The 12,348-nt window shown below is 36.8% G+C and overlaps 1 protein-coding gene across 10 annotated transcripts in view; it reads right to left on the reverse strand.

Annotated features, from left to right (window-relative positions):
* COL25A1 (collagen type XXV alpha 1 chain) overlaps positions 1 to 12,348 on the reverse strand; it is a 461,773-nt gene that overhangs the window by 22,744 nt on the left and 426,681 nt on the right. For 6 of the 10 annotated variants that reach the window (XM_027599864.2, XM_027599867.2, XM_027599870.2 and 3 more), the window contains 7 exons: positions 11,413 to 11,493; positions 10,511 to 10,573; positions 9,828 to 9,878; positions 7,714 to 7,740; positions 4,609 to 4,689; positions 2,067 to 2,102; positions 434 to 487 (listed from right to left, as the gene is read on the reverse strand). In XM_027599864.2, coding sequence (XP_027455665.1) covers positions 434 to 487; positions 2,067 to 2,102; positions 4,609 to 4,689; positions 7,714 to 7,740; positions 9,828 to 9,878; positions 10,511 to 10,573; positions 11,413 to 11,493 — 393 coding nt within the window. The remainder of the gene's footprint in view (positions 1 to 433; positions 488 to 2,066; positions 2,103 to 4,608; positions 4,690 to 7,713; positions 7,741 to 9,827; positions 9,879 to 10,510; positions 10,574 to 11,412; positions 11,494 to 12,348) is intronic. The other 4 variants (XM_027599874.2, XM_027599869.2, XM_027599873.2 and 1 more) reach the window with 2 other exon arrangements.

Consider the following 12,348-nt stretch of genomic DNA (forward strand, 5'->3'; position numbering starts at 1 on the left):
ATGTGTAACTGTGTGGAGAAGAATACTTAGGTTTGGTAATTTCCTTTAAAAAAAAGTTATAACTTACTCTGAATGAATACAGTAGCTTTATATAAAAGATTGTCAACCAAATATGTAGTTCTGGATATTTTAGCCCCATGGACTTCAACTTTCTGGATTAAGGCCAAATGAGAATATCTTCCTTATGGGTTAAGAAGGAATGGTCTGAGCCATTTATTTTAGCTATATAGATGTATGCATGATTTTTGTTTAAGGCAGCCACATTCTACTTTAATCAGTGTGAGAACTCTGATTAGGACTTAAGATGGCATATTTTCATTTAATATTTTAGATGGTCCTTTTTTCTTCTGGGGAATGAACAGTTCAACTAAAACAGAAAAGCCACACTGTGTTTTCTTTAGGTCACAGCTCAATAACCTCAGGAGCAACTTACTCTTTCTCCTTTGGGACCTGCGGGGCCATGGGGTCCCATAGGGCCATCTGTACCCTAAAAAAAAAGAGATAAAAATAAGATAATATGAGACATATCCCAAAGGCCATAAGAAAAGCAGTTATAACTCATCCTGGACTTTTCCTGGGTGAATGACGCCTTGAACGCAAGTAAGACGACTCATCTGCTTTCAAAGAGCTCCATCTTGATTCTTTCAGGCCAGTGGTTTCCAAGAAACTCATGCAGAAAGGATGAGTTATGTAACTGCGTATTTCAACGAAGGGCACACACGAGAAGATCGAAGTCGGATTTAATTATCTACCTCCTCCCTGACTTCACGGAACATCTTCAGGAGAGAAACAGAGTCGTTTTCCCCTCATGCCACTTCCCCGAGTCCATTCTCCACCCACTGTCACCCCCATGCTCCTGGGCCACGAATCTTTGTTTTCAGCTGGTTAAGAGGCTTGAATGGTTACACAAGTGGAAAAAAAAATATGAAATAACCGAGAACAGTATTGAACTGTCCAAACCAAACTTCCTTTGGCTCTGCAGGGAGCAGCGGGGGGCTTAGAGGAAAGGAGTGATTCTCAGAGGCTCTGCTGCTGCTTACAAGACACAAACCGGGCAGTCGGCTGATTTAATGGTGTAATTGCCCCCTGGCCTCCTGGTTCAGGATTAGGATTTCTGTCTCAGACTGAATGGACATGGGAACACTAGGCCCAGCGAAAACAATGACTGCCTGAAGCAGGTTTTTAGAATTGAAGAGCTTGGAATTTCTTTTTGATTCTTAGACATGTAGCAAGGACTTCAAGTAATTTGCTCATTTTCAGGAAGACTGCACTTAATTTGCAAAGAATTTGTTCTAATATTTGCAAACATAGGAACTCTTCCAGCACAGGTTTTTTAACATAGTATTCCTATTTATGTTCTAGTCTTCTTTTTTTCTTCTATCAGAGATTTGCGATATGAAATCATTTAGGGCTTCAACTCATTCTGATGTTGGTGAATTCTCATCCTCTTATCTGATCTTTTTCTTACTGCCTGAACTCCCAAGTTCATCTTCAGAAGACTTCTAAATACTGATTATCTGTGGCTGATATTTAAGAGATGGGGCTGTTGAGAACCAAAGAAAAGAGACAAAATGACAGAAGACAGACAGGTCTTTCGATGAACAGAGATCTGAAAGTTAGTGTCAAGGAAGAACTTACCTTTTTAATATGGACAGAAACATAAAAGGAAGAGCAAAGTCAAATAAATTCACATTATTTTGATCCCTTCAGAGGAGCCTGCTCATGGAACTATAGGGAATGTCCATTAGTTCCGGAAAAATTTGTCTGGGCTTCTAAGATAGTGAGGCTAATCAGACTGGTCATTCTTGCCACCTAGCAAGTTCTCCAGCCTGGGACTTGGGCTTCCGAAGGATGTCCTGCAGTTTAGGCTGTGAGTCAATCAGAGCTGCAGCCTCTGTTCTGCCCACCTTTCCCTTGTGTACCACATCTTTGTACACCTTCTCCTTTCACTCCAGTCTTATGTCCCCCTCATCACGTGATGGGAGTACATGGGGCAAAAGAGTCTGTCCCTAAGCACAAATTCATAGCCACAAAAGATGTTGGAGCAAGATGAGGTACTGACTCACCCGGGATCCTGGCTTTCCGTCTAAGCCAGATGCTCCCTGTGTATTTGGTTGGTAGCAGGGTTGGTGGGTATGACACGAAGGACAAGAACAGAGATTAGTATGAGGTACTGATGAACAAATGTAACGCTTCAAACAACATCATACACAGTCACGGGGTTCTGGGATGAATATCACATCGCTACAAATTGTTAGTTTAAAAAAAAGAAACAAAACACGTGACAATAAACACCCCACAGATGATGGTATTTTAATGACATTTCCATTCGACAAATTCTTGTTTAGAAATCAAGATAATGAGGTTTATAAAGCGGGCTTTAAAGTAGTTACTGGTAACATTCACAGACTGCTAATTTCCATATGATACACATTTTCTAAAGAGTGTACTGTTGACAATAAACTTCTTTAGGTTTTGAAAAAACATAATGGCCGATATTTTAAGAAAGGGCTCTTTATAATAATCAATCAAAGTTAGCATTTCAGAGGAGAAGAAAAAGGCTCTAGTTTTTCTTGTTAAAACAGCACTTATGAATAACAACTGCAGAATTTCACCATGCCAAAATGACTGGATTTTACATGAACAATTCTCATTGTTTTCTGGGTTTTCTTACTGTTTTCACATTAGTTACCACTAGAGGGACTTCTAGGAACAGGAAAAAGCAGGAAAAAAATTTCATGAGTCCCCACAATAAATAACTGTCCCAAACAAAATTGTTCCTCAATTCACTTCAAACAATCATTGCATCAAAGTCTGAAGGGGAGATGCTTTAAAAATATAATGTTATTCTCAGGCAATGCATGCTTTTTTTTTTTTTTTTAACCTTGAACTCCAAGCTATGCATAGTGTATGATTAAAGTACGACATTTTCAGTGCTTGTTTCAAGAATAAGCACAATTACTTCTTTGAATATGTCTTTTGTATCTCAAAACTCAAATACTGATTTATAGTCCTTTAAAAATATTGATTAAATCAAGGAGTATTTAAGAAAGACGATACACTAGCCCTATAAATTCTCCTGGCAAGGTTGAAGAACTATGTTCCCATTTTATGCTTCAGATACAGTTAATAATAAAAAATGGAAGAAAAAATCTGTTCCAGCTGCAAACTCTACCAATAATGCTATACTATATATACTTGGATGTTTTTAGTTTTTTATCTTACAATTTCTTCTGTATAGTTCTATTATGAGTCAGACTGTAATTGCAAAATGCATCTTTAGTTAGCAATGATTAAAATTTTTAAAAATCTGTGTGGTGCTTAATGCTAACATATGTAGAGCTTTTGGCTAAATATTGCATAGAAATTATCACTAGCTCTAAATAAGAAATTAGGGCAAACTTTAATGAAATCAGATTGAGGGTTTAATAAAACAGAAACCCAAACTTCCTTTTGCCTTTTGATACTTTGTTCAGAGTCACCATTGTTACAACATTTAAAAACAAATAGGGAGATGGTAAAATTTTGTACTGATAGTATAACATTATATTTGTTTGGAATGTGAATTAATGACTCACATATATTATAGAGGTATTGTGCCTCTAGTCCATGGTCTAATTGGTGTGATTTAACCTATACTCTAATACAAGGTTTATATCATTCATTCATAAACGAGTACATATTGAGCATCTACTACCTGCCTGATCTATGTAAGGCACTGGCTATCGAGTAGAATGCTTTAGAACTTAAAGTACCAACATTTTTTAATATGTTAAAATATGTGTATAAACTATTTTCTACCAATTTTATCTTATTTTAATAATGTAATTTATAATGTTCTTTACTGACTTTTATCTGCATTCACTGAATAGTCAGCATGTTAAAACCTTGAAACTAAAACCTCATATTTAACAATCATTTTTAAAAATCTCTTTTTAGTTATAGAAAGAAGACTGGCATAAAGTGCATAAAGACGAAAATTCCCTCTTCACTAAAAATAAAAATCTCAAAAAATAATAAAAAATCTCAAAACTACTGCAAAATACTTCTTCCATCCTGTCCACTGTTGCCAAAAGAACCAGGTAAGAGGGCACTTTCCAAACAAACAACACAAGACGTTTAGACCATGATATGATTGATTAATGTAAGGAGCCACAGCACTGACCTCACGCCATCAGCAATGGCCAATTGCATACCTGCCACCCAACAGAGGGCTACAATTTTTGGTATCAAAAGAGAAGAAAAACTGAGGGAGGATTCTGAACTGCACTAAATTATTAAAACATTTGGGAGAAATTATGACATAATCAGCACAATGCTTTTTTTTAAGGGCAGAGTGATGGGAGAAGAATCACCCGTCTTTAAAGAGGAAGGTTGGCATGTATGTAATTGAATGACAGAACACATAGCATCGTTGGACATGGGGTCTTCCTCTGACACAAGAGCAGGCATCAAACAAAACTGGGCTGAGCTCTGCTCTAATAGAATATGTTTTCCAGTCACAGGAATCTCAAATGTAAGATAGTCACTGAGTAAACCAGAGTTGTTACTTAGGGTAGAAAGAAAAGTCTGAGATTTGCACTGAAATGAAAAGTTTTCTTTACTTACTGGAAGACCAAGGGGTCCTCTGTCACCCTTTTGACCTGGTTCACCCTTCAATCCTTTAACACCATTTAACCCTGGTTCACCCTAAATGCAAAAGCAAATGCCAATTTTGGTTGCTATCATGGGTGTTTCAACCGTGAAAGAAGAGAGCCAGTCTCTGAAATGGTTGCAGATTCCAGTTCTAGGTAACAGCAGAGTCAGGCTAGACTTGTCTTGCATCCGTTCAAAATTCATTTCAGACATTTAAAAAAATTAATAAACTGAAATTGACAAATAATATTCTAGGAAGCAAAACTCCTGAGCAAGTGTACTCTTTACAACTGAAATGCATATGACTGAGTTCCACACTTTTCAGTTCTGTATCAGAGAAACTGGTGTTATGCTACCTTGTTCTCACCAAGCAAATCAAAGACAGAGTGGAGGATGCTGCAGGAGGTTCAGTAGGAAAAACCCACTCTGCTGGAATGAAAAACTGGAATATGCAGGACACTGTTATATACAGATATTTTAAGCCTTTAAGCATTTTGCCCTGGGGAATGAGCTAAAAATGTAGCAGCTGATGTTTGAAGTAGTGCCATTTAGTGAGTCCTCATTCGCTGACATTGCCAAGTCAGATCCCTACATGGATTAATCCACAGAATAGACAACAAATAGCTGACCCCAGAAGAGAATATGAAGACCACAGTGCTTAAATGTAATTTTACTAACTGTATTTCTATCCAATGTTAAAATAAAGAAGGATGGAATTTAACCTCAGGTGACATTACAAAATCAAGGTAAGTGAGAAATTCTCTTGACTCTGATATTTAAAAACCTAAGAATACAGTACAACTATTTTCTATCAGAAGCAACATGTTAGGAATAAGAGTTCTGACCTGTCCACTTTTCAACTTTTAAGTAAAGGCATTAATTTCATCACAAAAGTCTGGAAAGATTTGTGAAAGGAAGATGCAGTCTCAAATGCCCTATAGAGTCTCGCTGGGTCGGAGTGGGAGCGGGAAGAGAGTGTGCTTCCGTGGCAGGAGGAATTACTAACCTCAGCAGTATTTTCCCCATTTGTCTGACTGATGAAAGTCAGTGTGATGTTTGTTAAACATAGTCCAGGGCCCCACTTAGTGTTGAACTTCCAAAGGGGTCACAAAGTAATGAACACATTGGCACGACCTAGTGGTTTCTGGGGATTCTGAAGGTAGGATGTTTGCTGTGCTACCACTATAGGAAGTCCAAACGTGCTGTGGTGGGTAAAGTGTGATCCTGGGAATGTCCTAGAGCTTAAGTCAATGTGAGGTTAAGGCCAAGGCTCAAGAGTCAGCTTTAGTTAACTGGTCTCAACTTGAGACTGATGGCTTTGCCTGTCTGTGGACTTTCCGCTAGAGGTCTTGCCGTGCTGAATAGGCAGGGCTGCCTTGGTAGGTCATGAAATTCTGTGGTGAGGAATCATACATTGGTACAAGTGGGCATTAACTGAGAAGGTGAATTTATAAACAATCAAATGTAGTGGCAGAAAGACCAAATTCTAACTCTGGACCTAAGTTCCAGTCCCAGATCAGTCATTTAATTAGCAGTGTAACTCAGGGCAAATAATCTAAACTTCATGGGCCTATAGTTTATCATCTGTAAAATCAAGGAATGAGCACAGGTAATCTATAAGGTCTTTTCAACTTTATAATTTTCTGAAATCTATGATTTAAGTGGTACCTTGAAATCCAAGGAGAAGCCTAGAGTAGGAACTACTGATTTAGTCCAGAGTAGGAAAAAGAGACCCAGAGAGGTTTAGATAACTACCAAGACCACGAAGCTGATAGATGGGCTCTCTCTTCTGACCCCCAGAAAACAATGCCCTTACCCCAAACTATAATCCATACTTCTGAGACTTTGTCACTCACTGCCCTTACCAGAAGATAGGGTGTTCTATGAAGAGGCATGAACTCTTCCCATTCTTGAGTGAGTCACCTGCCTGACCCCAAAAATGAAACTTAGTTTTCTGGGGTCAGACCAATACTTCTACACTCCTAAAGTTGGGTGGGCCAGGGGAAGCCTAAGCTTTCTCATTTCTAGCTCTTGCATTTATGTGTTCCCCTACCCCTCACCATTTAAACGCACCAGCTCACTCCTGAGGAGCTTTCAAGAGTGCTTGAACCTTCTCTCATGCATTTTTCCCCTTGAATTCTTAAATTCAGAACAAAACATAAAATCACAAGATACTAACAACTGACATTTATTGGGTGTTTATCGACAACTGCACCAGATATTTTGCTTAAGTATCTTATAAATATACCTCATTAAATTATCACAACACTAGGAGGTAAGTTGCCTAGTTGAGTAAGCAAAGGATCAGAGCAGGTAAATAGTCTGCCCAAGGTGACACAGCCTATCAGTGTCAAAGCTGAGATTAGAACATAGGTACTCATTACATACGCTCTCTAGAAGAAGGAAACTTTCTTCCAGGGCTCATTTTAACCTTCCAAAATGTCTTCTTGGTCTACACAAAAGCAAAGAACAGGTGCAAACCGTCTTTACAACATAAACTGCACTAATTCTGACAAGGAGGGGTATTCTCTATTGTTTTCTTGTTAATCCAAAGTATAAAATACATGTAAGTGATGTAATCTTCTCTTCACTAGAGCACACCTGATCCACCCCACCCCATTCTAGACCAGTGATCTCTGGGGGAGTACAAAATTAAGATGTTGGATAGTCAAAGCATTTAGATGCAGTACTGTTATATGACAAACAAGGAGTATCAGTAACATCTGAATCTGCAACTAACGATACATAATAAGAAAGAGCATCTGGACTAGTCTGAGAATCTCATCAGATTCACTTCTAAATGGTTGATTTTGAGTATATTATGATTAGTAACTTAAGAAACCACATAGTGTCATGGAAAAAGGCAAAATGAGGAATAATTCATCTCCAGGTGATATCACTTAAATTTGTTGTAAGTCATTCTGTGTTGTGAGATTTAAACATCTGGATACTTAAAGGCTTAAAGATTATCAACATTACTTGACAGATAAATAAGACAGGACAGACATGCTTCCGTCATGCTTCTCCATGATTAACAAGGAAACAGAAATCAAATAATCAAGGGATTTTTTGGATTACCTTTGGTCCAGGAAGTCCATGGGGTCCCTGAAAATGAAAAACACAGATTTTAATTAAGAATTGATTCACTATTTCCTAGCAGAAGTGATTATTGCATAGCGTAACCAAAGAGATGTATAACAAGAATCCTCCTGTTTGAGCTATAGCTAGAGGCAGGCCAGTGGATGCTATCACCTAGTGAAAGTTCCTTCTAGCTCTTGGATTGTTCTGTAATTGGAAATTCACTAACAGCAATTCTTTCTGCTAAATACCTGTGAGAGGGAGGGAGAAACCTGCCAGGGTTATATGGAAGAAAAAAATTTTTTTAAAGTACTGTGAACCTACACTACTCCTATTTCTCAAATCCACATTTTTATAAAATCTAGGTGGAAAATGTGAAACATGTTATGAGTTTATATGGAATAGAGGTAGGTCTTAAAATACAGAAATTTGCCAAAGAAAAGTTCTAAACTTTAAGTATGGGTCAAGAGGAGACCTTTTACATTATTGAGTCCTCTAGGCCCAAAAGGAATCTAAAGGAAGAAGGAAATGAGGAGATGACAGTCAAGTTTGGAGCCCTGTTGCAATTTAATTAGTTAAATTAATTTAATTTAAGACTAAGGAAAGTATTCTAATACAGGAGCACTAAGCATTATTATTTAGAATGCATTTGTTCTTACAAAGATGAATTCTTCAAGGCTCTCGTAATAGTTGTTTACCAGTGGAAAGAAGTTATAACGCATACATGAATCAGGGTTTTTCCCCTGTATTTTGTGGAAAATCTAACTATAGAGACTAATTTCCAACCTAAATTAGCTTAAGCTTATTATGGATTGCTTTAAACTTTTCAAGTGATTTAAATGAACTCTTTGGAGAGAGGAGTATTTAAACACCCAACAGCGAAATCATACAACAGTACAAAAAAGTTTTTTTATCAAACAATATACAGATATTTGTTATATATGTCTATACTGGAATAATATTTTCCCTTTAGGTAAGTGGTGGATAAGCATTTTCAGGAAATGGCTGTTATTTTATCAAGTAGTCTTATTTCAGTAATGGTGTAACATCCCTTTAAACGAATTAATTTTATATGAACAGGATATAGCATTTTAAAATTTAATTTCCTAACTTAAAGTGGAGGGAGTATAAAAAAAAGCCCAAAGTATGCCATTTACTGAATTCTTAATGAATTGTTTAGTTTTAAGAAAATAAGCTCAATTATAACTGTTTTGTGGTATGAAATAGAAATGGCAGTTAGTAAGAAATAGATGATTGGGTCTACGGCTATGCTTTGTGGCTTAGGTCATTTCAGTGATGCTCTTTCTTAGAGCACAATAGGAGGAAAGAGTGACCCATGGTTTATTTAATCTGTATGATTGAAGACATGGGGTTTATTGAGACACCTTAGAGATGAATGTGACCTTAGAAGCTACCTAACTTGTCTGAGTCCTGCCCCAGCCAAAGGCACTTGAAGCACTCTGCCTTCTACGTTCTAGCTTTAACACTAGTGCCATTGGGTGGACGTTTTAAGAATTACACCGGTTTAAGGGCTGCCTTCAGCACCTGACATGAGTTCTATTGAGAGCATGGCCATTGACTCTATTGGTCACTGAGTGATACTTGTAGTAAACCCTGGATCCACCAGAGTACCATAAAAATGAAAAGAAAAAGAAGCAACAAGATATGTCATCTGTGGAAGTGAGCTTCAGTTTTTACCATATTATTTTATAAGTGTTCCTATCAAACCTCTCATTAAAGGATTTCAACCAAAGTTGGTTAGACACATTCATTAATGGCTACAATTATTAATCTTGTTATGCTACTAATGGCCTAAACAGTGGTTGGTTAAGATGATTTTTTGACGTTCATACTGTAGGTTGGAGTAAAGCTTGTTAAATCTACCTTCAAGTCTCCTATCACAAAACTACTCTATCTCTTTTCAAGAGATGTGTTTGGGGGAGTGAAAGAACAACACTGTAAAGTCAGTCTATCTCAAAGCACCTCGTATTTTCTGTCCATTCCAGAGAATAGCACAAAATACAAACTGGCTGTTTTGAGGGATGTGTTCTTGTTTTTTTCTAGTAGCATGCTTGTAAATAAATGATTACATTTGGTAGAGAAGAAAGGCTTACCATGGGGCCTGGTGGGCCATGGGGGCCTGGTGGGCCTGGTGGGCCTATTATCTGTATGTCCAAAACATAAACATGGATTTGGTTACTTCATTTAGATAAGGCAGTTTGGCTTGAATCTTATGCTGGCGTTCTGCTAAGGCCATTAATAGCTGCAGTGGAAGAATACTAGAAGAAGTGACACATTTGATTCTTTACCTTTAGAAATTCCTTCATGAGAATAAAAAAAAACACTAAAAAAATACAGTCTTTTTACAAAAACCAGAATAAATTTAAAGTACATTAAAAGAAAAGAGAGCAACTGATTACCAAGAAATGCTATAATACCACAATCACTATTAAACTCTCAAATTATTTCACTGAGTAGCAACAGGGCTCTGGAGAAAAAAAAAAAACGTATGTTCTGTATTCACAAAGCTCTACCCAAAAGCATTATGGGAAAACCATTGATTTTCTCCTTATGATTAAAGAGTCCCCTAAAAAACTGCTTTTAACTCAGACTTCTGAGACACTTTGTCTCTCATTATACAAGGCCGACAAGACGTATTCTCTACAGTTTGACAAACTAAGAGGTTCATGGTCTTTCTACTGTTGATAAGCCCTCTGGCACAGGTCGAACTGGGTAAATAAAAGGTCTGTTTCAGAGTTCTTTAGGAACCATGGGAGTTCAGCTGCCATGGACTTACGGAAGGACCCTGAGGACCCGGCAGTCCGGAGTCTCCTTTTTCTCCTTTCATTCCATTGGCACCCTACAAATAACCAGTAAGAGCTGAGATGGTGAATTTGTTCCCCAAGTGTAAGACCAATCATTCTTTCGAAATTTTTATAACATTATATACATGATATATAAAAGAAGGATTTATCCCCTTGCATTTTAGCCTCAAACAGCAAGCTTCTCCAAATATCTAGGATTGTGGGTGATATGTGAAATAAAATATAAAGTGAATAAAAACTAGGGTAGGCTTGATTGGTTAAACTTATACATTGTTAAATATATCAGATTATAAATGTTATATTTCTTATGATGGTGCTCACTTTAAATAGCAAAGGTCAGTCTTTTAACTTAGTTTTCATTGACATTTATTTATACACTTCCTTGCTTTAAAATAGATCTAGGACAGTGCAATTTTCTACATTTTTCTCTATTTTTCCTTCCAAATTCTCAGTAAAAATTATGGGGTAAAACCATAAAAACACCATTCCATACACACAAAGAGAGCACTTTCAAGAGTAACTTGTTTTTAAATTGTTCTATATTTTTTAGCTTATTTAAAAATGACCAGCTACCACCATTCTATGCATACCAAATTAAAGTGATCAACTATACTTATTTTACTATCTTCAGATGAAAATAATTCAGGAAAACATGAAGCTTTATCTTATAATTCATTTGGTTAGATGCTTTAAAACTTGTTTTAGTGGCCCAGTTGGAGTAATTTACCAACAATACCTCAAATATTTAAAAATAAAAATGTTACATTTTTACATAATATTAACCACTAGATGAGACTGCAGCTAGTCATATAACTCTTTTTTGATTATTTAATTTATCTTAATATGAACACAACTTAAAAAAGTATAAACATACCGGTAATCCAGGAAGTCCAATTCCTCCTTTTTCACCTGGCATACCTGGGTCCCCCATGTCTCCCTTTGAGCCTTTAAGTCCCTACAAATGATATGGTTTGCATGTAAGAATCATACTGACCCTTGAGAGTAACATCCTAGGGAAAAGAGAATTCCAGATCAGTTTTGTCAGTGGGTGGTCCTATGCTGAGATGATTCTGATTTTTACTATTAGGTAGAGTTATTTCTTATAGCAACCTTCTACATTGAATCAATACTATTTCCTCATGTAATGAGAGGGGTTAAGTTCTACTACGTAGGTCATTTAAGTATGAAAATCATGAATTTAGGTGTTAACATAATTTCTCCTGATTCTATATTTTTACGTGGCAGCTAATTCGATACCACTGGTCCTGAAATAATTTAAGGGATTAAATTCTCAGCAGGACAATGTGCATTTTGAACCAGGACTAATGTTATAATAACAAAGGTTCCAATAAATTTCTCCCATCTCTATCCATGATACTTCCCTACCCCTGTTAAAAACAGGCAGAAGTTCCAGTCACCATCAGTTTCAATGGTTCAATATAGAGAAAGGTAAATAATGTAGGCACAATCATTAGGTACCTAGTCATTAGGCACCAGTGCTCAATTAAGTTTAGAAACACTTTAACTTTTCCACAGTGTTATTTTATTCTCACGACATCCCTGTGAGGTGATCCATGATGTTATTTTTATTCTTTTACAGTGAGGAAATGGATGTATTTTTTGAGTGCTAGCAAATCTGAATTTTGTAATAATAATAATACTGAAGTTAATTTATATTGTTAAGCATTTTCATCCAAGGGGCTTCACTATCCTCCGACCAGATGGCCCATTCTTGAGCAGGGATGATCATAGTTTTGATAGTCAGGGGCCCCTGGCTGCACAAACCTGTTCATCTTTTCCATACTACAAA

The sequence above is a fragment of the Zalophus californianus genome, chromosome 2 (genome assembly GCF_009762305.2).
Source record: "Zalophus californianus isolate mZalCal1 chromosome 2, mZalCal1.pri.v2, whole genome shotgun sequence".
In the NCBI taxonomy this organism is placed as follows: Eukaryota; Metazoa; Chordata; class Mammalia; order Carnivora; family Otariidae; genus Zalophus; species Zalophus californianus.